The sequence below is a fragment of the Doryrhamphus excisus genome, chromosome 4, assembly GCF_030265055.1.
Source record: "Doryrhamphus excisus isolate RoL2022-K1 chromosome 4, RoL_Dexc_1.0, whole genome shotgun sequence".
Lineage (NCBI taxonomy): Eukaryota > Metazoa > Chordata > Actinopteri > Syngnathiformes > Syngnathidae > Doryrhamphus > Doryrhamphus excisus.
In genome coordinates, this window is record NC_080469.1 from 13,020,855 (window position 1) to 13,047,491 (window position 26,637).

At 40.8% G+C, this 26,637-nt stretch overlaps 3 protein-coding genes across 14 annotated transcripts in view; 1 reads left to right on the forward strand and 2 right to left on the reverse strand.

Annotated features, from left to right (window-relative positions):
- The first annotated feature begins 102 nt into the window (after window positions 1–102).
- Window positions 103–7,097, forward strand: LOC131127755 (protein FAM219A-like). The gene is made up of 6 exons (XM_058069968.1): window positions 103–142; window positions 500–526; window positions 1,845–1,950; window positions 3,652–3,732; window positions 3,802–3,856; window positions 4,368–7,097. The coding sequence occupies exons 1-6, from the start codon at window positions 103–105 to the stop codon at window positions 4,527–4,529; spliced, it is 471 nt and encodes a 156-aa protein (XP_057925951.1). The 3' UTR covers window positions 4,530–7,097.
- A 1,385-nt stretch (window positions 7,098–8,482) lies between these two features.
- Window positions 8,483–12,602, reverse strand: klf9 (Kruppel like factor 9). The gene is made up of 2 exons (XM_058071803.1): window positions 11,844–12,602; window positions 8,483–10,055 (listed from the first exon to the last, which is right to left on the reverse strand). The coding sequence occupies exons 1-2, from the start codon at window positions 12,190–12,192 to the stop codon at window positions 9,775–9,777; spliced, it is 630 nt and encodes a 209-aa protein (XP_057927786.1). The 5' UTR covers window positions 12,193–12,602; the 3' UTR covers window positions 8,483–9,774.
- Window positions 12,603–17,131: 4,529 nt separating this feature from the next.
- trpm3 (transient receptor potential cation channel, subfamily M, member 3) overlaps window positions 17,132–26,637 on the reverse strand; it is a 134,863-nt gene continuing 125,357 nt past the window's right edge. For 11 of the 12 annotated variants that reach the window (XM_058072037.1, XM_058072033.1, XM_058072034.1 and 8 more), the window contains 4 exons: window positions 26,433–26,583; window positions 25,613–25,806; window positions 25,370–25,502; window positions 17,132–25,127 (listed from right to left, as the gene is read on the reverse strand). In XM_058072037.1, coding sequence (XP_057928020.1) covers window positions 23,507–25,127; window positions 25,370–25,502; window positions 25,613–25,806; window positions 26,433–26,583 — 2,099 coding nt within the window. In that variant the 3' untranslated portion in view covers window positions 17,132–23,506. The remainder of the gene's footprint in view (window positions 25,128–25,369; window positions 25,503–25,612; window positions 25,807–26,432; window positions 26,584–26,637) is intronic. The other variant, XR_009129707.1, reaches the window with a different exon arrangement.

Below are 26,637 nucleotides of genomic sequence, written 5' to 3' on the forward strand. Positions count from 1 at the left end.
TATTTTAACCCCTATGTTACATTTAACTACATTTCCAAATATAAACTACCCAGTTAACCCCCCTCCTTCAGGTGACACTTGGGAGAGTCCAATCAAGGTGATATGCATCTGGCCTGTACTCACATGGGCAGCCTCCATGCTTGTGCGCAACCAATCACCTCAAAGAGAGGAGAAACTGATAAGAAACTAGAAACAAAAACCAATGACTTCTTTTTGAAAAACTAACTACCTAAAGTGTCAATTAAACAACATAAATGGCAAAGAAATGTAATATAACTAAAGTACTAACCAGAATGTTTATGTGTAAATAACAGTAGAAAACTATATACACAAATAGTAAAAATGACAGCGTGTAGGTGGGGCATACACCTGATCAGTGAGGGAGTATAGGCAGCTCCCTCACTGTTCCCCAAAATGGCTTCCGTTTAAAACAGTTACCTTCCAAAATAAAACAAGAAGTTCATGCTTTTACATATTTAACCTCATTCTAAATGAACAGTTGTATCTCCTCTGCAGATGAAAATCGGTAGGAATTGACATTTTTCAGGGAGCTGTCAATGTTGCAATAGGCAGACACAACCACAGTAGTATAGAAGTTTTAGAAAGGCATGTTGTAATCTATGTGTTGTGTTGTTATGCTAAACAAAACGCTAGTTGCCTGACTAGGACAGACAGACAGAAAGTCCCACACACGAAATACATGGTTGTTCTGAATGCTGCAGCGGGGGCGGAGCTGATCGGCGCAGGGCATCAGCGTTTTAAAGCAAGTATGGTCAGATATCGATGCCATGCTTTTTCACTGATATCAGCCAAAGTAGCTGTTTTTTTTAAGTTCATTAGGCATTTTAACAAGATAGATTCAGCACTATCAATGTGCAGCTCATACAGATGATGTTTAGGGGTTCGTAAATTTATAGTCACAGTAAATTAAGAGTCCTTTCAGGACCCTGGACAGAGTCCAATACTGCGCTGTCTTGTCTTTTTTTCCACTCACACTTACAATGTATTAAGTCCAAGCTGATGTAAAGTATGTCTCCATAGTGGAGCATCAATCCTGCAGTGTCACCAGTATACAATACGAATTACAGCTTGTTGTTAATTGCATTCAGTCTGACGAATGTCAGCACCATCATCAAATGTTCTTTGTGAAACAATTATTCAGTGATCTGATTTAAAAAAAAAAACCTTTCATGTAGATTCAGCACAAATTGAAAATCAATTAGTGGAGGTTTGCATGAGAAGAATGTAGTAACAACAGGGGTTTTGGTTTTTTACCAGTCAAGGGTGTACCCCGCCTCTCGCCCGAAGACAGCTGGCATAGGCTCCAGCACCCGCGGTAGAAAATGAATGAATGAATGAAGTTGAGGATATGTTTTTATAACAATTCACATTCACACAGAGGTGCGAAAGCATCCAAAGACACAATCCTTCCATATCACGCCTGTATCATCTGCATTTTATTGACCACAATATTCTATTCTGTGTATATTTGGATTGCAATTTTGAGATATGCAAAGATAACATGTGCTGGCAGGACAGCGAATAAGAATACAGTATACGCCTTCACTCCCAGGTCAAATGACAGTCTGTTAATATACAGAAAAGATCAAATGCAGAGTCACCTCCAACTGGCAATAAGAAGGAAACTTTATTCCCTTCCCTCATTATCCCCCTTTCTGATGTGTGCTTGTTTTAATTATGCTAACCTCATTTGTCTGTGAGTAGTTACACAACAGCATACAACAAATGTGCAGTGCATATGTGACATGTGATCAAGAACAATGGCCTACGCTACTTGGCATTTGTTGTCTGTTGAAACTCATAAGTTTGTGTCCGTTGTGCAGAGAAACAAAGAGAACTGGCCAGGAAGGGCTCGTTGAAGAACAGCAACACCGTCGGCAGTCCGGTCAATCAGCAGCCCAAGAAGAACAACGTCATGGCCAGAACACGGTGACTCAAAAAGTTCTCAATGTGTTTACATGATTATTTAGTTTTTAATACTATACTAAAAGTTGAGTACCAATTGTCCTATACTGAGCAAAATGAGCATCATTGCAAAGATTCAGTGTGTGCACTTAAACTGCCACAAACAACACACAAATAACAGTTTGTACAATGCAAATGCAATACAGTGGAACATCTAAGACAAAATAACACCTCCAGTTTGACCATGCAGTAGCGTACATTTCTCATGATGGACATAGAAATTTATCTGGTATTGGAAGTCCTTAGCACCCAATAGACATAACCCAGCGAATTTGGTTCTCAGAATACCCAATTCAATAAAAATTACCCAATTAAGCGGCCCTGACAAGTGTATGTCAGACAGGCATCGTGAACTGCCGCTATGTCCTGTTCAAAAAGCCAGTAATTCCCATGGAGACAAGTGCCCCCTACAACATCTCCACATAGCCATTTGCCGTTTGACGCCCCTGCACAACCTGAAGCTCCATTGTTCTATTCAGAAAAAGTACCCTGGATCACAACTGTCCCATGTGGAAAACATCTCAGGTGGAATCTCCTTGTCATGCAGTAAATGTTGGAAGACATCAGGACCATTGCAATTACATTTAAGAGAACAAAACTGTTGCACCTTAAAATGTTCCATGTTTAACGGAATTTTTTTGGCATTGAAGAAGACATGGCCTTTGAAGATGTTTTCTGTTCTTAAAACCCCTCTGTCATAGATGCCGGACAATGGGTATTGGACGTCACATGGCACCAGTAACAATCTTCATTTAGGCCAAGAATTGGCCCGTGTCTTGACGGACAGCCAATCAGAGCCTTCGGTTCTGGTGACATTTTTTTGGGTCTACTACCTGACTTTTTTGTTCCATAACACAATCTTGAAAAATTTCTTACGACCGTCTTCCTGCATACAACTTCAGTACCAATGGCGCACTGGCGCTTACTTATGCAGCTAAACAATCTGACCATATTCAAAGATAAAAGGGCTTTTGTCTTTGCCGTCAAGAGATCATTGACAGTGTGAATACTTGACTGAAAATTACATTGAATCCACATTTTTGCCAATATTCTGGCTTTTAAAGGCTGCGTTATTAAACTTTTGAACAGTTTATTTTACTGTAATAAATTGTACACTCAACATTATTTTGTCTCACTCCCGTTTCTTCTTTTTGCATTTTGAAGCACTACATAGAACCAAGAAGTCAAGAGAGAGCAACTCGTGTAAAACGTTGAAATAGTCACAGTTTAGTTGCAACAGTATGTATATTTAAGTATGCAAAATAATTAAATTAACTCCAGCAGTATACACTTTCTATATATAATTCAAACTTTTACATCCTGCAGCTGTGCCAATCTCTGTGTACAGACTGAATAAGGAGAATCAGAGTTGCTTGTTTGTGTAAGAACAGCTTGTATGAGAACAGAGACATGTTTCCTTGGGCTTAAATCACATCCATTATCTTGGCCTGTCACATGGGCTCTTTAGAGGAAGGGTTTTCATTGATTGAAGGAAGATACTCCCTAGTCTGGCTGCTCTCTTTTTCACCGTCTTTGCCAGTAGCCTTCTTGTTAGCATGTCCTTTGTTCGCATTTCCCCTGCTTTCATTTTCTGTTCCACCCACTCTCTCCTCAAATGCCCCCCACTCTGTCACTCACACTATTGTCTCCTCTTCTTCCTCACAGATTGGTAGTGCCCAATAAAGGCTATTCCTCGTTAGACCAGAGTCCAGATGAAAAGCCCTTGGTTGCTTTAGACACAGACAGGTATGATCCGTGTCCACCTCTGTCCATAACCTCCCTTGCAAAATCCTTATTTGTATTGCTGTTCTACAGTGATGACGACTTTGACATGTCAAGATACTCTTCGTCAGGCTACTCCTCTGCTGAGGTGAGTCTCTGTCTTGCAACTAGAGTCTATCAGCATCTTAATGCCACCAGAAATGATTAGCTGACATTCAGTAAATCGTTTGGAATCTAATTTAGTCATTCAGTATTACATAATAGCAGACTGCAAGCAAGGCATGCACCATGGAAACAAAATGATTGCACTGTAGTTCAGGGAAAGAGGGTGTTCATCTTGATAGACCTGACTGTTAATGCATGAAATTGCCATAACAAAACAACATGGGATTTTGACACAAAAAGATCAGAGCATGCTGGGCTGGCCATTATTGTAAATTCATAAGTTAATAACTCAAGCAAATAAAACAAAAGATGACCAGTTTACTCCTCATAAATCCATCCTTATATTGTCTCTAACATCGGGCTGGGGGGGCAGCTACTCAAAAGGTAACAATGCTCAATTTGGATTGACAATGTCAGAGATGATAGACACTACATCATCGTCCTTTGGTACAAGCATTTTCTTCTACAGTCACTTTCTTCCGCCTCTCTCATAGCAAATCAACCAAGATCTCAACATCCAGCTGCTGAAGGACGGTTACCGTTTGGATGAGATACCGGATGATGAGGACCTGGATCTGATCCCGCCCAAATCAGTCAACCCCACCTGCATGTGCTGCCAGGCAACCCCCTCCTCTACCACCTGTCAAGTCCAGTAACCCTACCCTGTTGTAACCCTTCCCCTCTTTTCTCCACAAAGCGTAACCCCGATATTCATCTGCTGAGTTTGCATTGCTGTCAAGTAGGGTTGGGTATCGTTTACATATTATGATATTTAAGAAAAGGAAATCATACAAATTATGTCACATTTTTAAAGATATTATGTGGCATGCAAGTTGAGCAGAATAGTCATTTGAACACTTTAATATAAATAAAATTACTAGGGGTGCACGATAATTACTGGACAGATAATATGAGTAATTATAACATCATATTAATAAATCAGATAACATTAAAAAAATAGCTCTGAACTGATAAAAAGATAAAACTCTAGTTACTCTAGGTGGGTTAGAGTGAGCAAATCAAGTGTTCCTTTTCGGTCACGTTCTGCATACGGCCTGTCGTAACTTCCCCTCAGCTCATTTGTAAATAAACATGGCGTCAATCATGTGGGGCTTGTCACTGTTTCAAAGGAAGACATTTCGCCAAAATGTTCTGCAAACATTGAGCTTTGACACATCAAACCTGATCAGCCACCTGAAACGCTAGCATCACTACGACATAAATGGGCCAGGGGCTTGTTCCTATCGCTGTGGCATTTGAAAAGTGTAAAAGGTTGCTGAAGGTACCAGCTTTTGGCAGATAGTAAAGACCTGGCACTTTTTTATGTGTTGCTAATACTAATTAGAAAAAAAATCGACAGGTACATTTTGCAAAATCCAAATTTGAGTCGTTCTTACCTCCAAGTGTGCACAAACTACAGTTCAATCTAAATTCATTCATTCATTTTCTACCGCTTATCCTCACGAGGGTTGCTGAGCGTGCTGGAGCCTATCCCAGCTGTTTTCGGGTGAGAGGCGGGGTACACCCTGGACTGGTCGCCAGGCAATCACAGGGCACATATAGACAAACAACCATTCACACTCACATTCATACCTATGGACAGTTTGGAGTTGCCAATTAACCTAGCATGTTTTTGGAACGTGGGAGGAAACCGGAGTACCCGCTAACCACTCGAAAACCACTTGAAAAAGTAATATCTATAAAATGTTGGTTATCTGTATCAGTCTTGAGAAGCACCAAGTTATTAGTATCAGAAAAGAAATATCGTGCATCCCTAAATATTGTTTTTAATATTACAGTATTATATATTAATTGAGCAGAATTAAGTCATTACGAGACATTGCACAACATCACAACATCAAGCATTTGTTGCAGTTGGCATCAAGCGTAACACCATCAAGACAGTTGAATTGGCAGTAACTATACCGCATTTTAGTGGCAGGAAATTTACCACTGAAATGAGGCACCAATATCTACTTAGTTTCCAGTCTGGTTACTATGATTTACATCGGCACCAGTACCATTCTGGTACCAAATTTCGGTACCCATCCCTACTGTCAAAAGTGTCAGCAGTGAGGCCCTGGTAGAGAATATAGTACTGACTAATATCTGTGATGATGGGAATGACAAATCCATAAGTTACACGACGGTTTTGCTTAAAACTACAGTACGTGTAGGAATACATGAAAATAGTCATATATATTTGAATGATGGTGGTTTCCTCCTATGGTAGGACATGTACTTTGACTGAACACAATGTAAAAAGGACGATATTTGCTGACTCTGCTGCTCTGCTTACCTGAAGTCTGGTTTACATTTTTAACTTGTGTTGTTTTTTTACATTTTTAGTTTAAACTGTTGTGTCTGAGAGAGGCAAAACACTGCAGTCTTGGCGTTCCAAGTGCTGTTGATACTGTACTGTACAAGGATGTGATGTAGCACAGGCCAGGTTGCACTCACCCGCTATCCTCGCACCTGTTTTGTCCCACTGACTTTGAACGTTTCATGAAAGAGAAGGATTAAATGTATTAAATAACATGGACAAATGGTCACTGGTCTAGCTATGTGAAAAGGGAAGTTAAAAATTACAATTTGCACATTTGATTTCTACCCTTTCTAGCATGTTGTGGCTCCGTGTTGTATTATTTAAATTTTCTATTTATTTTCACCATTTTAGGCCTTTTCTTGCACAGTATCAACACTGATTTGCCAGAGATAAACTATTTAAACAAGGAATATTGTCAATAGAATTGAGACCAAAGGACCAGGACGGAGTCTTTTGTGTCATTCTAACCTTTAAAGGTTTGTTATTATATATTTTATAGCACCCCTCACCGGTCTGAAACACAGGAAGGATTTGGCTCCTGTTTTTGCACACACATTATGCATGCACAAAAACCTACTAAGTGAATAGTTGATGGGGAACAGATGGATTTGGAGCTCAATTTTCTGCCCTAGCTCCCAAATTAACTGATCATTTGCAGTTAGCGTTGCCTTAAGTAGAGACAAGTTAACAGGTTGTGTTCTTTATTGCCATAATGATGGGCATAACTAACTTGAAATTATTTTATTTTGACCTAAAAAAATGTTTTGGTTTTGTTTTTTAATTAATCATGTTTGTACTGTAAACACATGCATTAAGGTATTTAACATTGTTATTGTTATGTGCGGTGTATGAAAACATTAAATAAACACACAAGCTAATGGAAAAATGTTTGTCACTGTCCTTGCATTGAAAAGTGAGGCAATTCAATGAAGATACTTACCATGCAATCATCCATTCCTCCACTCATCTTCTGTTTATCCAAGATTTGGTCACAGGGGCAGCAGCCTAAGCAGGGAGGCCCCGACTTCCCTCTCTGTGGCTACTCAGTCCAGCTCCTCCCAGCAGATCCCGAAGCATTCCCAGGCTACTTGAGAGACAGTCACTTTGATGAGTCTTCCCTGAGGCCCCCTACCGGTTCGGCCTCCAGGGAGGTGTCCGGGAGGCATCTTGACCAAATGCCCTAGCCACCTGACATGGCTTCTCTCAATGTGGAGAATCAGCGGTTCTACAAGTTTCTCCCTAATGACAATGCTTCTAAGGGGGAGACAGTATAAAGCTGTCGTTACAATCATGAAAACGGAGAATGTCCTTAGGATCACATTCTATGCCAGTGGTTCCTGTAAGACTTTAGTTTGGAAAATGGCCTCTTACTAGCCCAGGATAGCCAAAGCCTCTGAAAGGTACACCAGACGCTGGGGGTGAGAGCTCTTCAGGTTTAGTTTACAAGACAATCCAGCAGCATTTCCCCCAGCACACACAACAAGTCTTCCAACAATTCACCCAGCTCATTTTATCAGTGAAAGTCCAACCATAATTCCCCAATGAGAGGGTGAGGCAATTTCTATAAAAGGTACCATATTTACATTTTCAACACCCTTCCTTTATATTACAAAAGCATTTCAACATTACAACATTTAGGTTTTAATTTCTAGATATATTTTAACCCCTATGTTACATTTAACTACATTTCCAAATATAAACTACCCAGTTAACCCCCCTCCTTCAGGTGACACTTGGGAGAGTCCAATCAAGGTGATATGCATCTGGCCTGTACTCACATGGGCAGCCTCCATGCTTGTGCGCAACCAATCACCTCAAAGAGAGGAGAAACTGATAAGAAACTAGAAACAAAAACCAATGACTTCTTTTTGAAAAACTAACTACCTAAAGTGTCAATTAAACAACATAAATGGCAAAGAAATGTAATATAACTAAAGTACTAACCAGAATGTTTATGTGTAAATAACAGTAGAAAACTATATACACAAATAGTAAAAATGACAGCGTGTAGGTGGGGCATACACCTGATCAGTGAGGGAGTATAGGCAGCTCCCTCACTGTTCCCCAAAATGGCTTCCGTTTAAAACAGTTACCTTCCAAAATAAAACAAGAAGTTCATGCTTTTACATATTTAACCTCATTCTAAATGAACAGTTGTAAACTATGAACTGTGCTACTCGTGGGTTTTATTTTTGTATTATAAAGTTTCTGCTATTTTATTTTTCCACAGTATGCTAAATGTATTTGTGGCAGGTACGTGTATGTACAAGAATTACGACAGTGTTATGAAGAACAATCATTTTAATGTTGAAATGTTTGAGCATTAATTATTACAATGCTATGTCTTATGCAGTAATATAAGGTCGACAGTGCAGACCTTCATTACAGTACAGGAGCATCACACGGGTTTCAACCTGAAAGGCACCAATATTTTATCACAGTTCTCATAATGTAAGATTAAAAAAATAATGCAAACCTCCCTTTCATGTATGTCCTAAAAGCTTATCTTCTGTTTTTTGGACCATCTGAATGCATTGAGTGGCTTAATTAAGTAAACTCAACAAGATTTCTGGCTTGTGTAGTGGACTATATTAACCGTCTTAATTATACAAAAGATAACCAGACAAAAACACAGTGTATCAAACAAACACGTAAAAATATGCTACAAGATGGAATTGACTGATGAACGAAGGAAGCAAGGCTCCTCGGCCACACAATCAGGTGTTGTGCTTCCACATCACCACTAGGAGGTGCAAATGAACGAAACATCCCTGACAAATGAAAAGTGGACAATGAGAGACAAGAGTACAGTAGCTGGCTGGCACTGTTGGTCTGAGACAGCCACTGATATTCACTTTTTATTGCTGAATATCAGTGTTAATAATATAATAATAAAATTATTCATTCAGGTAGTGGTGAGAAGAGGGGTGAGAAGGCACAGACCTCCCTGTGTACATTTTTGTTTTACATTTAGGTCAAGCAAAGAAAACCTTTTTGCTTATCCTACAATGGCATTAGAACTATCATCTGGCATGAGGTTTGCTTGTGTATTGTAGTATTTATTTAAAAAGTATATTCAAGGTATTTTGATGCATTGTTTAAGCATTTGTGAATCCTAACTCTGTAGTTCTTTTCCTTTCACTTTAATAACGAACAAATGTTATTTTTATGTACATAATAATACTGCTCTAATATACTATACATATTCCTTATCTTAACTGTACAAGTTGTGTGTATAATATTCATATCTCGGTCATATAGTGGTGCTGACTTACGTTTACCTGCTAACATAGCGTTACTGACACTACACACCTTGAAAACATGGCATATTAATTAAAAATACAACACAAACTAATTAGAAATTATAAAAGTCAACCTGCTTGATGGACACTGAACAATATTGAATAAATACCTGTCACATGGTAAAGAATGGAAGCTCTACACAGAGCCTTGCACAATGTAAACTCTGTGATAGCGGGCTGTGTGCAGCACACAAGTGTGCATGTCCATGTGTGTGTTTGCCTCTGCATCAACTGCATATGCATCTATTGCTATATACAGGGTGGGGGTGTGTCTCACACACCCGGAGGGCTTTGGTCTCCGGAGTCTGACGACGACACGGAGATAGAGCAGCGGCGTCTCTTGGCCACGTTGGAGCCCTGAAGCATGCTGGGATGGAAGCCTGCATGGCGACGGGCGTGTTTAGTCAGGTGGTCACTCCTCATGAAGCACTTGTCGCACATGGGACACGTGAAACGCTTCTCGCCCGTGTGTGTGCGGTAGTGGCGGGTCAGCTCGTCTGATCGGGAGAACTTCTTGTCGCACGCCGGCCAGGTGCACTCGAACGGGCGTTCACCTGAGGAAGTGATTGGATTACATAAATATATTTACAATAATATTGAGTTATGTTTAAGAGTCATCCACATTATATGTTATATTACCTTGTGATGTATTACACGTATGTCTGTTATAGTGGTATCTAAAGCCGAGATCACTATCGTTCATACCAGCTCCAATGGCTGGTCTACATGCAAAAAAACGCAATAAACACACAGATGGTGTGCGTATGACTGGCCACAGAGGTTCTTTGTCATGTCAAAATACTCTATGGGCGCTTGTGTTTTTTTCAGGTTGCAAGACAAACTTACGCACTTCTTGCAGTCAACATGTGTCTTTCACAAGTTTTGTTGGTGTTGCCTGTTTGAGCAAAATGTCAATTTTTTTTCCATACCTCGCATGTGCGGGTGTCGTGTGTCACACGTGCATCCCACATATGTAATTAGTACGTCCTCCAAGTGTATTGAGATCTTACGCCTAACTATGTTCTACATGAACAAAGAAAAAAAAAAGCCGAAAATCGCACAGCTAAAAAAAAAAATCATACATCCGATTGTGACCTATAAGCTGAAGGGTTGCTAGGATGGATTCTGATTTATTATCTGTGTTGTGGTCTCATCTAGGGGTTAATTTTATTGTATTTTCTTGGGTTTGCTATGATATGTTGTGATGCATCAATCAGCGTTACAGCTGAGACCAGGGTTGATATGTCAGCATGATAAATTATCGTGGTGCTTGGTGGTGGCTGTGATGTATAAACCAATCACACAGTAGACTGTAATGGGATGTAGGGGTTGCTATGGCATGCTGTGATGTATTATCCTGATGTATTAAGTGTATACATGGTGTCATCCAGGGGTTGCTGTATGTTGTGATGTATTAACCAGCGTTATCATAGTATTTAAGGCTTGCTGGGATATGCATGTTGTTGCTCAATGAAAATATGAGCAGTATCTTGTAGATGTGGTGTTATATCTCCAAGAAAGACAAGTTTTAAAATGTGCCTTCAGCTTAATTTTGATAACTCATTATCTTCTGTTATCTTGTTTCTTGGTTCAGTAAAAGTCATGGCCCAGGGGCAATAAAAATAAACTGTGAAGCAATTCACACAAAGACAAAGTACACACAGTTTGTTCCCTTTCAGTGCACAAACAACATTTTGGGGAGGTGGACATTCACGTTTTCTAGGAACAAAATCAGAACACACTGACTAAGAACAAGTGAGTCATGGTAACAGCAATGTGCATAAAAAAGAAAAGACATGCAACCTGACTCCTCCTCACCACCTTCCTCCCTTGCCACGTGCTACATTCGACCACGTGTTTCTTCTTGTTTACAACAAGGCGTGAGTGGAGGGGAAGGCGGGGCGGATGATGTATACGGAAGTAGCGACTCAAGATAGCATGTGTGGGGGCATTCACAGCAGTGTCGCAGTGACCTACGGAGTTCATTTCACGTTATCGTGACGCATTAATGTCAACCTCGCTGTTAAGACGTGGATAACATCCAGTCTTATAGAGGGCACCTACTTAGCGATCACATTTGACTTTGGCTAGCACTAAAAATTTGGGTGTGGGCACATGGTGTTCCCAGATTGTATCCACACACCTCCTCTTCCCACCAGCCCGCTGCAGTTTACACCCCCACCCCACGAGGTTCCTATTATTAGTTATTGATTTACAGGACCCACTCGTGTCACGAATCACAACATGACAACAGTCTTTATATCGTGACATAATTACGCCACATATCATCAGTGACGTCAAGTTGAGCGTTAAACAACACGGAAGTAACGAAGACCCCTTACCCGTATGCACCCTGAGGTGGGCTTTGAGGTGGGATGATTTGCCGTACATTTTCCCACAGCCGCTAAAAGGGCAGCAGTGTCTCTTCTCAGTGGACTCTTCCGCCCTCCTTCTGTTCCGGTACTGTTTAGGTGCCACCGCGCCCTCTCCCTCCGCGGTGGCCGACCGGCGACCGCCCCTCTCGGTCTTCTCTGACGTTTCAGTCGCCGCGCTCACAGAGTCAGGGCTGCTTTTGTTCAAGTCCAACAAAATCATCGCCACCATTAGCAAAGTTCTGCTCTCCTGGTTCTCTTTGAGTGCGTCCGGTGGAGGTGGTCGTGTGGGGACAAGGTCTGCAGAGACCTCCGACATAGTCGCAGCTTGATGAACAAACGCGAGGAGAATGTATGTGTTGGAAAGTATTATAAAAGAGTAGTGGATCCGAGTGAGGTGCTGCCAGGAGACATGTGCTCAATTGTCCACACACGTGTCGTCTTCAATGTGACTGTCCCGCAAAGACAGCAGGGCGGACTAATTGAGAAAAAAACACCTCAGCAGGAAAGAGGCGCCTGTTTAGATCGCCGTCTCCTTCCTCTTGCTACCGGCTTCGACAATAAGGACAACACGTTTAGCGGCTAAGCGTTTGGATCCGTTTCTGTCTTCACATATGTGCCAACTTGTCCTCTTTCCCTGGGAGCGGGCAGTACTTGTCTGTCCTCACACTCCCAAGAAACAATTTCGCGGAATCCCACTATGTCATCATGAATCGGGGCGCCCATTGGCCAACAAGAAACGTGAGGAGTTTTTCTAGGGAATTGCCACTACACGGAAGTGAGCGACGACCATTGTGGCCAATCAGAAGACGGGGTTGGCGAAAAGAGGGGGCCGGGCTTCGTCGATGATGCATTCATGGACAAATGTTGACTGATAGATTAAGTTGAAAGTGCAAATCAACGTATCGCATTACATAAAAATATCCAGCAAGCAACAATATATTAATAATAATAACAATAAATTTTATTTGTATAGCGCTTTTCAAAAATACTCAAAGGCACTTTACAGAAGAATGGAGTTGAATAAAAGCAAGTAAACAGAGTAGAAGACACACCAAAATACAACATTAATTCGTTAATACACAGCTATAGATGAGAAAAAGCGGGGCGGGGCACAGCATTGTCCATATTGCATATTGTCTTAGTGATTCAAAAATAAAAAATAAATGACTGATAATAAGCTGGGATAGGCTCCAGCACCCCCGCGACCCTCGTGAGGAAAAAGCGGTAGAAAATGAATGAATGAATGACTGATAATAATATCAGTGAAACCAATATTGAGCATTAGCGCACTTTATAGTGTCCTAATGTAAAACAAGTAAATAGTATTGAGGTCTAATAATTTTGTTATAGACAACATAGACAATATTACATAGAATACATACAAAATAACTATGTACCTTAAAAAAATAACAGTCCTAGTTATACAACAGAGAGCTCCATGGCTTTGTGAGTATGATACTGTATGTTGGAATGTATAAACCATGTTATGCTAACATAGTGACCCAGTGTTGTGATGATGAGGTATCAATCATGTTATCTTGAAAAGTTGCTGTAATGTACTTATAAGCATTGTACTGTATTAACATATGCAGATATCTATTGTATATCATGCAAAAAAAACCCAATGTGGAATAATGTCATAATTTTAATGTCAAAACATATTAACCAACACAAGAATGATATCTGAAAAATACTATGAAATGTTATCATGTATGACATATTTCTGAGGGTTGCTATGATATGTTATGATGTATTAATAAGCATATAGAGGTATCGGGGAGTTGCTATGATGTTTTTTGATGTGTTAACCGTTTGTTTTAGATCAGGGGTCTCAAACACGCAGCCCGCGGGCCAAATGTGGCCCACAGGACACTAGTTTGAGGCCCCCGCCTTGATATGAAAGTTTAATGTTAGTGCGGCTCGCGCAAGTTTGATATGGATGCTGTATGGTATCATGTAACCAGAAAAAATTATTATGTTTGACTAATGTTCATGTTAAAGGTTAAATAACTGTTAATAGTTATCCTCCCTATCCGTGTGGAAGTGGTAAGTTTTTGGCTATTTAAGTTTAAAGGAAATAACTTGAAGGCTACGGTTTAGGTCGCTAGCTCTCTAGTTTGCGAGTTAGCATGTGTCTCAAGACCCAGCATTTGCGCAATATGTTGTAAATAAAAAGAGAATAAATGTGACTATAGTCATGTTTTGTCATGTCTACAGGGCTCTAATAATGCTTTGTTAATTTTAATCTGAAAAAAATTATTTGTCTACCCACCAACTATATGTGGTTTCTTAAGTTTTTATTATTTGCCGTTTTATTATTATTATTATTATATGTATTTATTACTGATTGATTGATTTTCTTTATTCTTGATTTGTTTATTTATTTTTTTTAATTTTTCATCAAGATATTTGAGAACAGTGGAATGTTTTATCAGAGCTTTTATTGTAGAAAATCGGAACCAAAGCACTGAAAAAGTTTGTATATTTTTCTGTTTTTAATAAATGCATTTTTTTTTTGGAAAACCTGATGCGGCCCAGCCTTGCCCAGACCCTAGCTCCAATGGCCCCCAGGTAAATTGAGTTTGAGACCCCTGTTTTAGATGCATCAGTGTTTGCCTCACATCCTAAGCAATATACTGAGACACAAGCTCGTTTTTCAATTCTTCCGACAGGAATTTTTGTGACGGTATGTTTTGATGTGTCAAATGTAATCCAGTTGTTGTGGCCCATAATATCCACCGTATATATTGTGTCTGAGGACAGCTCCGCGTACTGCTTTCCCAACCATGGGTTGATCCTAAATTAGGTTTTCTGTCCTCACAGCGAGTGTGAACCTTCTGATGGCAACACAAAGTGGCCTGATGCTGTGCATGAGTTCAGCATGTACCGCCCAGTGTTGTCTTCTTTGTAGACATAGCATAGCATTGCTCATGTCTACTAGATCCTTATCTGGCTTGCTTATTCTTTTGCAACCTCAAGCTTTCTGAAAGTAGTACATTTGGGCTAATAGTTGAAAAATATGGCAGAATGATGGTGGCTTTCACCGAGTATTAACACGCGGTGTACATTGTGGGTATAACTCATCATATAAATGATTGTGCAGAGACCTGTTATTGTTTTGCACACTCTGTATGTTGAGGTTATGGATGTGTCGACGCTTGTTATTGCTATGCACAAACAGTAAGTTCATGTTTGTGTCATATAACACAATACACTGTATGTTGCAAGTTGCTGTGACTGCACACTGATAACATGTTGAGCTTGTTTTGGGACAGACAAAACATACATTCAAGGTCTAATATATATGTAGGTCACAGAGGGAGGAAGGGGGGTGTCGTGTGTGCTTCAATGCAGTCGTAACAAAACTGTGCAGTGGGTGGTTCCTATACATGGGGTTGACATATGTAGAAACCGCCCTTGGAAGTGAAAGGATTGTGCTATGTCTGCAAAGTGAGTATTTGGAAAGCTCATCAGATTTTTGTGTATGTCCACCAAAATGTTAGAGACACTTCCCTTTCTGAACTGCTCCGACTGAAGCCACACCCCATTTTCTTTCCTCTTGGTCCAACTTCTAGGAAAAACAGTTTGAAAGTTGTGTCCAAACCGGCCTCCTTCCATTCTCACTTCTCTTCTTTCCCCAAGGCTGTCAACATTTCACTGGAAGAGGAGGTCCTTCTCCCAACACCGAACTGCCCTTTACCCTATTTGTTTCACCAAGTGCAGGAGTTATGAGTTGCATACATGGGTTGAAAAGACATTTGTGTTGTGGACAAGTTGCTTGTTGACAGGCTGCGTGCTCATGTAATATTTCTGGTTGTGTGTGTCACTGTGTTCCTTTTTGACATGCCTCTGCCTCTGTGTGTGTATAGTTATGTGCAATCAGGTTGTAGTGTACAGCTGCTGCAAGTGTCACAAACAGGATCACATTTGTTTGTATGTTATTGCTTGTGTTACGTTACCACTGCCGGAACTGTGCCAGTGCTGAGAGAGTCAAATATAGCTACTGTGACACAATGGAACCTCTATCTCATCTGAATGTTGATTTCTTATTTCTTTGCATTTCTGAACACATTTTGGTAATGGTAATGGTTTAATTTCATTTGAACATGTAACAGGTTACAATTGAGTGCATCACATAATCAGTTCACAGTTCCACATGTCCAACAGGAGTAGGAAGAAGCAAAGCTTATTAAATCCTACCCCTCCATCTCGTACTTTTATGATCAGTAACTGTTACATTTGATCACTTCCTGCCTTTCTGATATAATTTACTTTTTTTAAAATTATTTTGTATTTTATTTAGATTTTGTATTTATTTTTTGTCATACAAAGTGATATGACCGTATAATGACATAATGGGTACCATAGTAAGTGTCAATATAGTGATATGTATAGCACATCATGACTAGTTCAAGACTCTTCATCCTTGTATTTAGCAAACATCAACGGCTTGTATTGTTTCTTGAATTCGCTCATTGTTGTGCATTGTTTGAGTTTCTTAATCAATTCCATAGTTTGACCCCACATACTAAAATTTCCACATTTAAAACAATGAAAATAAAAACAATGAAAGTATAATTAATCTGAACAATAATCTGAATTAATCTGTGATTAATCTGTCTGGCATTCTTAATTGTAGGTCCAGGTTTTAAAACACATTTTAACATTATTGTTATTATTATTTATACGGGCCTGCATATGTTATGGACAATAAACACAGGTGCATTTTATTGATGGTATTTTAAACGGTAACATCGTAATGATTTTCACTTCATGTTGCAGCATGGTAATGAATGTTCCACCAGGGAACATGTGGCAGCATGTCTTCCTGACAACCAGGAGGTTCCTGGGTTGTAATTTCAGCTCAGACATCTCTGTGTGGAGTGCAGAGTTTGCGTGGGTTGATTCCAGTTTCCTCCCATATTCCGAAAACAGGCATGTTAGGTTCATTGGAGATTCTTAATTGTCTATAAAAATGTTATAGTGAATCCTCGTTTTATCCGTTTGTGACCCGTGTTTGACTGGCGACCGGTCCAGGGTATATCTCACCTCTTGTCCTAAGTCAGCTGGGATAGGCTCCAGCTCACCAGCGACCTCAATGAGTACAAGCACTATAGAAAATAGATGGATGGATAAAAGTATATGATGTTGATAATTAGATTGTGCAGGAGTCATTTCTTGTTGGCTGGCTTTATTGAATAAAGTTTTCTTCAATGATTCTTTTAAGCATCATCACACGCATGACACATAGACCAGAGATTGTTTGGCAATCTATTTGTTTATTTAACAATGCATGCCAGACATGATCCTATTCACATTTAAGAATACAGATTTGTATTTGCATCCAAATACTCACTACTTTGATTTCATATAATAATCTGGCGCTCTCTTCCTCTGTCATCTTTAGGGGTCGTCTCTGTACACTCTGAGTGGGAGAACTGCATGCTTCTTAAGGACTTTATTAAATAAAGTGTGACCAGGTGGGACACTAGGTCTTATTGCAAGGTGGAATAAACATGTGCGTGGACTTCTCTTGAAGGTCATCAAAGTAGGATGAGTAAATGTGCTGATTATCAGCGTATGCGCCACAAGCAAATGTTTAGGAAAATACTTGAAAAAATACTGTACACTGAGGTTGTGTCGGATGTTCAGAAGTCAATGTGCACACAGACATACAGTACAGTACAATTCCCTCTTTAGACTGAAGCTATTGCACAATTCCACATGTATGGATCGAAGAAAGTGAGGGTTGAAGCGAGCCTGACATCTGTTTTCAGACTTCAGTGTGCAAACAGAGCTCGGCTATATGATGCCTACATGAGGCCTCAGTTGCGCAGACAGCAGCGCCGAACATCGCCACTTGGTTTCTTTGCTTTGGCTGAAAAGGCTCAACAGAGGAAGGCTAACAACGGCTGTCTGTTTCAGGAAAAAACTCCCATTGTTGATTGGGTATTGACACATGGATGTGAAGACATCGGGTCCATTCTGACAGTGATTATATTCTATATATTCCTGTCTATCCATTCATATTTACTAACTTGCATCCCTGTCACATTTCTTTATCAATCAAACACAGTGGAACCTCAAAAGTCAAGGCAATATATCAGAGACATTTTCAGCAAAAATATACCTCCAAAGTTGCACAAAACTTTCAACTTTCAGTATAGGATCAACTTATAGAAGGACCACAACAAGGGCATACTTTTGACAAAAAAATTTGACAAAAAAACAACAGATGTATTTTTTGAGACCAATTTGCTTATCTTTTAATGTTTTCAATATAAGCAAAATAACCTGCCAGCAGAACAAGAAAATGTCACTGACAGTAAAATTGCATTTTAGTAAAAATGTTGTTGCCCTTTTGGCAGATTACTTTGTTCATGCTTATCTTGCTTGCAGTGAAGAAAAATATAAGAAGTCATCACTTGTTGTCAAAGGTTGTTAACCTCTTTTTACGCTTGCATGACAATGACAATGTTTGAAAAATCTTATTTTTACATATACATCATGAGAGATAGGATGGGCATTTGACTATATTTCCTTGATTGACCATGGGATAAAATCAACAGTCAATTAATTGTGGTTGAATTATTATCATTATTTTATATAATCGGATGGTGGCACCTTGACCCCGAAACATATTCACGAATGGCAAAACAATTTCCATGTTCTCCATTGGTAACAATTGATTTTAAATCCAAACAAGTGTGGATTTTGCTTGACCTTTGAGGTTCCACTGCACTCCACTGTCGTAAACCTACATATAGTATATTAGATAGACAACACTGTCATCTTTCAGGTATTGAAGTCATTTACTGGTAGCTGTGTTGTAGTTTCACTTCAGATTTAATATATTGCTTGGTGTGAAACACTACAATGACTCATCAATCAATAGCAAATGCTACCTTTTGCCTTCATCTCTCTATTTGAAGTTATTTTGGTGTTCTATCCATATATACAATGGTGGCTTATACGCCGCATTGAAAGAGCAAAAGCAGATGTCTGTGCTGAGGCCACATGCTTACATCAATCATTTAGATTTGGATTTTACGATGAGAGGGGAAATAAAACAAATCAGAACTATGGGACTCGACTCATCCTCCAACATACTTCATCCATGCCCAGAAGGCACGCGACTAAATCTTGGTATCGAAGTGCGGTGCATTGCCATGTCATCAGATTTATTTTCATTACAAGCTGCTTGATCAAACATACAATAAAAACTATTTTTTGTACAGTCCATTAAAACATTATATTTCAGAAATAATACATCAGCATTTAGTGCATGTAGGCGGTTGTCTTGCTTTTTTTTCCATTTAAAATTAGAAAATGATAAAAATCATTAACAAGAGGTTATAAATAGTTTCTTTGTAAATCAAATGGGTATTTAATGTCATTGTCAATAATGACAACTCTTCTGTTAACTATGATATACAAAAAAAGTAGTATAGAATAAAGTGTACATATGATATTAAAAAGAGTGTGAGATTTAGGGAGGGGAAGTTTATAGTCATGACCTGATTTATGTAGAATTAGCTTAAAAAGAGCCCTTCGTGTCTACAAATAGAGTGGGTCCTCTTTTACAGGGCCAGAACGAATCAAAAATGAATGATTCTGGTCATTCGGAGTCAACCATGACTGTCAGTCAAGCACATGCAAAAAATTAACATAAGCATCCATTTAAAGCATTGTTTCTAAACCAGCCAGGTGACCTTTGACATGCCAATGATATGGGATTGTTTTTGGAAGGCACTTTACATGTGTGCCCATCTGTGGAAGGATGTATTGTATTTCATCATTTACTAACACTAAGTCTTTACGTTCATGCTAGTGAATTCTACATACTTTCATTTATTCTATCTTATCTAAAGAAAACTACACTGAACTTTTTGTGGAATACAAGATAAAAAGTTAAACCTTTTTATCTGCTAATTGATTGAAAAATTATTTTGTATTTATATATACTTTTTGTGGCTGCACGGCGCTCGAGTGGTTAGTGTGCAGGCCACACAGCTAAGAGACCCGAGTTCTATTCCACCCTCGGGCATCTCCGTGTGGAGTTTGCATGTTTACTCCGGGTACTCCGGTTTCATTCCACATTCCAAAAACATGCTAGGTTAATTGGCGACTCCAAATTGTCCATAGGTATGAATGTGAGTGTGAATGGTTGTTTGTCTATATGTTTGTCTATATATGCCCTGTGGCAACCAGTCCAGGGTGTACACCGCCTCTCGCCCGAAGACAGCTGGGATAGGCTCCAGCATGCCCATGACCCTCGCGAGGATAAGCAGTCGAAATTGAATAAATTAATATATTTTTTGCATAATCCGTATCTCTACTATTTTGCTGTGTTAAAATGTCTCCTGTGAAAAAGTTAAACCTTTTTATCTGCTAATTATTTTTCCCTTTTTACAGTCCTCCAAAATTGAGGCATGTTTTATTTTCCAGGTAAAATGCATTTGTAGTTTTAATCAAATTAAATTCAATTGTGTTTGCTCTCAGAAAGATTGTTTTTCTTTTATTATTGCTTTTGAATTGGGCACTCTTTATCCGATCCTACCCATACACAGTACTGTAAAAGTAGGCCAACATTATATGTGAAACAATATATATAACAATATATATATATATATATATATATATATATATAAAACAAATCATTGTAAACAAATGAGATTGTCATATTTGTGTTGGTTTGTCCACCTGATTGCAGGCGACTTGTTACTGTAGATCAAAGTTATTGTAAGTATGGCCCACACTTTACAATTCTCCCAAATATGTTTTGCAAAGCTTGCAGTCTTCCAAACTAGTGGTAACTACTGGTAATTCCGACGACATTCCAAACGCTCTAGACAACACATTTTCTCAAAAGCAATGAGCAACAAATATGACTACTCTTTTTGGCATCGTTGGAGAGTTTTCTGGTATTTGGGGACTTAAAGATGGCAACATGTGTTGATCTGCAGTTTGTGTTTTCACTAAGCAGCCGGAGCAGGTGGTCCTGTGAGGTCCGCCCCACCCCCAAAGCACCCACAAGCCGTCAGGGCACTGTCTGGTCCCGCTGCACACTGAGAGCATCCATGAATCACAAATGGGATTGGATTTGTAAATGTTTCTTTTAAAAAACTTGACTCATTACACTCAAGCCTAATTTGGGCTGTGTTACTTGCCTGTCAGGGTGCGATGGGAGAACCAAGTAAAACCAGTAGTCATAACTGCAAGATAAAGGGTAGAGGCTGGAGTTGAGTACAGATGTACTCTATTATTTAGACTTGAAATATTAACATTATTTTTATTTTGATGATATTATGGCCAATTTTAAATGCACAAACTAAATATTAACTTTATTTAAAGTTCTAATTGTTAATTTATGTGTTTTTACTCACTTTTTTATGTCTCCTTTGAGGTTATGCTTTTTTTTTACCTACAGTCTCACATGATGTTACAGGACAGATGTGCTGACTGAGGAGTTGGCAACAGTGTCCCAGCGACAGGAGTGACGTCAGCTCCCAGCATGCCTTGCGGTACCATTTTGTGAATAGTTGCTCAAAGTAAATGTTTACCGTTCAGGTAGTTGTTATTTATTATTCTTCACTAGTAGTAGTAGTTGCCCTGTTGTGTGGCAGGTTGCGATGTGATGGTTATAAGCGTTATTTCTTTAATGGCACCCTGAGTCAGACTATGTTATGTTATGTTATGCTTTGGCTACTGTTCGCCCCCATAAAACGAACAACTTCTATTCAGGCAAGTGCTTATGATCATCTCCTGTGCTAGTCAAGTGTCACAATATTATATTTTATTATATCTATCACTTAGCTTCGCAAGCTTAGGCTTGTGACAGCTTCCGGTGCCGTTTGTTGACAAGATTGACAAGTCACTTGGTTGAAACGGGATTCCGTACTGAATACTTGATGCGGCCCAGTCTCGCCCAGACCCTTTATCCCAAGCGGCCCACAGTTCAGTTGACTTTGAGACCCCTGATGCACGATGATATACAGTCAGGCTGTAACCTTCACCAGAATTTAAAGGGTTCTTCCTTGGCTTATGCACCACCTTTCTCCAATGCTTGATGAAAAATGATTTTGTATTTATATATACTTTTTGCGGCTGCACGGCGCTCGAGTGGTTAGCGTGCAGGCCACACAGCTAAGAGACCCGAGTTCTATTCCACCCTCGGGCATCTCCGTGTGGAGTTTGCATGTTTACTCCGGGTACTCCGGTTTCATTCCACATTCCAAAAACATGCTAGGTTAATTGGCGACTCCAAATTGTCCATAGGTATGAATGTGAGTGTGAATGGTTGTTTGTCTATATGTTTGTCTATATGTGCCCTGTGGCAACCAGTCCAGGGTGTACACCGCCTCTCGCCCGAAGACAGCTGGGATAGGCTCCAGCATGCCCATGACCCTCGCGAGGATAAGCAGTCGAAAATGAATAAATTAATATATTTTTTGCATAATCCGTATCTCTACTATTTTGCTGTGTTAAAATGTCTCCTGTGAAAAAGTTAACTCGAACAACAAAGCCTGTGGTGTTTTGAACAGTACTGGTCTGGTGCAAACTATGGCCTCAATAATATACCGCAAGTTGAACACTGAACTGGAAGAATTTACTGGAAAGCGTGTAATGGTGGGTGTAATTTCACCTTGGGCTCTGTCAACTCATAATCCCATGCTTGAATAAAAGCAAATGAATGACATTTAGACAAAAAGGCAGATCCATTATAAATAAGTGAATGTAAAACCTGAATGTTGAGGGGCCAGAAAACAACAAATATTCTTTGGTTGAAGGTTGGTTGTATTTTTTTTTACAAATATATTGTCTTCTGTCGCTCTTCTTCCTTTACACACTAGCTTTAAAGTCAACATCAATCTTGGTGCTTATTTATCCGTCATATCACGTGGCAATTTGACCTTGTGTTTACTGTTTTGAAGGTGCAACTTGACACATTGCACATCATAAAGTTGTCACATTTTGACTGCAGAGTGTAAAAGCTGTGCTTTTAGTTTCTTGCTGGGTTGACAGAACAAATAAATGTGAGCTACTTTAGATGGTACAGTGAGGAAGGTTATGTGTAATGCTTCACATAGCTGGCTGCTATCAATCCATTGTATATGCCTATGCGGTGAACCTGTACAGGATTAGTGTATGGATGAATGGAGGGATAGTTCGGGGCTGCCATGCCAATTACATAGTGCTGGGGGTCTCTTAATGACTTAACGAACTAACTACATTTCTCTGTTTGCTTGCTTCGGGTTAAATGTACTTCTTTATCTTAGTTGTACGTTTGAAGTTTCAGTTTCTTTCCTGCACAGATCTGCGTGAGACAAAGACAAAGATGATGTAAAGATGGAGGGTGGAAGACACATGGCATAAACACAGCTTCCACTGAAAATGAGTAAATTAGCAACAAGAGAAGAGGGAGTGAAGTCTAAATCTAAATCTAAATAGCTCTTTGTTTTGGTTTGACAGGTGTACTGAAGGACCAGCACCTGATCCCAAACGCACTCCAGATTTGGTTCAGACTGAAACTTACGGGCAAGAATCACCCCACTTGCATGCTTTCCCTTTGCGCTCCTCTTCTCTGGTCTTTCCAGTGTGTGTGTATGTGTGTGTGAGTGTGTGTCTTGTCACGTGTAGTTCTGTCTATCAAAGCTCCGGAATGCTGATGGAGCGGCCAGCTTCCTCATAGAGAGGCTGTCAGCCTTGCCTGTGTCAGGTCGTGCCCCGGTCTTGGTCCTGAGGAAGGGGTTTCTGGTTCCCGCCAGACCCCGCCCCCCAGGGCCAGGCCCCCTGTCTGCCCCCAGACCCGGTCCCCTCTCCATCCTCTCACTCACCGACAAGCTCTTCCTGTGCGGAGGGGCCAGCGTGAGCGAAGGATGGGAGTCGTCTGAAGAGCAGCTGTTTGCTCGCTCCAGCCTGGAGAAGGGGGAGCAGAGAGGGGCCCCGCCGGGTCCACTGAGGGTTCCTAAACGAGGGGTATCAGGTGCTGGGATCAGGTCCTCGGGGTCCTCTGGATCAGACTCCGTGTGACTGAGCTCGGCCTCTCTCTCTGGATGAGAGGACCCAATGTCTGCGGGCTTATCAAAGGGGAATGATGTGGACCCTCCAGGGGAGTGTGAGCGTTCTACAGGGGTGTACGGCGATGACACACATCGTGTGTCGATGCAGTCAGTGATGCTGGTGTACTCTGCGGCTTTTACCTGGACGCCCGCCCCCAGTCCGCCATAGCAGCTTCTAGGCGTGAACATGAGGCTGTGGGACTTGACCAAAGGAGGCTCTTCCAGGAAAGATGTGCCGACTGTCGAGAGGAGGCGGCTGCTCTTTGAACGCTCAAGTGGCCCTGCGGAGGGGGGCGGCGATGGTTCCACGTCCCAAGGGGCTAAGGTGGTGTCTGGTAGCAGATGAGATGAGCACAACGACAAATCAGCCGCCGCGCTATCATCAAACAAGGCTCCGGCGTTCCCACTGTTGCCTGCACTGCCCTCTGAGTGCCTGTCACCCATACCGCTGACGATGGCGCTGCTGAAGTCCCGGCCTCCCGGCAGCACCATCTCAATGGTGTCAGAATGCAACGACGCCTCTCTCTGGAGCGGTGGGACCACACGCAGAGGATCGAGAAAAACCTCTGAGGGCCCCACTTCTTCAGACGTGGACACATAGATATCAATGCATGATGACGGACGGTGCTGCTGGGAGACAGACAACGTCGCCAGGGGGAGGGGCTTAGACTCTTTGGTGGCAGCTGCTGATGATACAGATTGTGAGCTGTTGGCTCGATGGAGACTAAGAGAGCGTTCTTTGAAGAAGCTATCAGCTCGTTCCGCACCACTCCCACGTTCACCACCTCGACCACCTCCGGCGTAAAATGAATGGCTTCTGGTCCGTGTCGCCATGCTGGTAGGAGAGGGAGGGGACATGGAGCCTTCAGCGGTGCCCTCAAGCGCCTCCTGCAAACGGTATGCAGCCCCCTCAGTGCTGTTGAAGCTGCTTTGGCGAAGTATGTAGGCTGTGTCCGCACAATCCCCTTGACGGAGGATGTATGCGGAGTCTGTACAGTCAGATGATGTCCGGGATCGGACTTTGTTGACTTCCCCGCGTTCCACGCCCGTCACGCGCTCCAAAGCCACGGCGATTCGTCCAATCAACTCTTCCATTTGTGCCAGGCGGATGTCAACCGTCTGCAGTGAGGCCTTCATGAAGTGTTCCCTTTCGTTGACTTCCTCAAGACGCATTGCCATGTTCTCCACCCTGACAAAGACAGTACACCACAGTGATGTTTTAAAAATGGGATGGGAATATCTCGGAATGTTCTGACCTCCTGTTTCCATGCCAGTGTTGTAGTTGTAGGAAAAGTTGGGCCTCGGTATAGCTGACTTGATGTTGTTCTTTTCTCAATCAAAACTAATTGATACAGAATCTACAGCATGGTGCACTTTATTTTGAAAACTGAGGTACCTTTGTATTTATTGTTTGCGAAATAGTAGACAGACCTTTCAGAAGTGACTCTGATCCTCTCGTCATTAGAAGAGTGGAATCGGTCATCTTTCTCTCTGAAGTATTCTTCTATGCACTGCTCCTCAAAGTCATGGACTTTTTTCAGCTCATCTTCGGTGATAAAAAGCTCTGCAGATGACAATGATGGAAGTGTTGGAGGGTCCCAAACAGTACACTGTTTGATCGTGCAGTTTGGTGGATGATTTGGAATAAAAAAACTAAAAGGTAGAAAAACTCACTCAATCCATAGTCTCTCTCGTCGTCGTCATGCTTGCGCCAGCGGCAACACAGGTGTTTAAGCACCATGGTTATGTGACTGAAGATGATGAGTGGTGGAGGAAGCACTGGGCGCTCGTGGAAGGTCATGATGAGCTGGTAACGCTGAAACTTCCAAACCTGATTGGAGATGGATTTCACCTCGAAGAAGGTATTGCTATGAGGGAACATGATCGCAGTATGAAAGATGACATCATAGCCTATACTAAATGTGTACTGTATATGTGCTACACTTACAGTATGTAATGGTAATGGTTTTATTTCATTTGAACATGCATCAGATTATAATTGAGTGCATCACAGAATCAGTTCAAAGTTCCACATGTCCAAAGGGAGTAGGAAGAAGCAAAGCTTATTAAATCCTACCCCTCCATCTGGTACTTTTACAATCAGTAACTGTTACATTTGTTCACTTCCTGCTTTCCTAATATAGTTATTTATGTATTGTTTTTATTTTATTATTATCTTTTTAAAATTTATTTTTGTCACGTACCGAAGTACGAGGTGATATGACCATACAGTGACATAACGGGTAGTATCTGCTACACTTCATAGGTGTGGCTTGAGTGAGAATATGTCGGTATTTGAAATATTGAAATTCTGAACTGATGTATTTTAGCCCACTAATTCCAGATAATGGTAATCACTGTGGCAGTGTCATCAAACAACTCACGGTAATCTGTGATCAATTGTTATTTCACTATATTGAACTACGTATATAACAGGATTTTAGAACAGGATTTTTCTATATATATTTTTTGGTATAACTACTACTTTACATACTTGAACACAGCGATGAGTAGATTGACAAGCAGTATGTTGGCCACCAGCAGGTAACAAGCCATGATGGCGGGGACAATCCAGGCGCCCGTCTTACATGGAGGCAAAGCCACCACCACTCCATCTTCTGTGGTGATGTTCTGTCCACAGGGGGCTGCACGGTGCCACCAAAACAACACACACAAGTGCAAAAAGTCAGTACACAGTA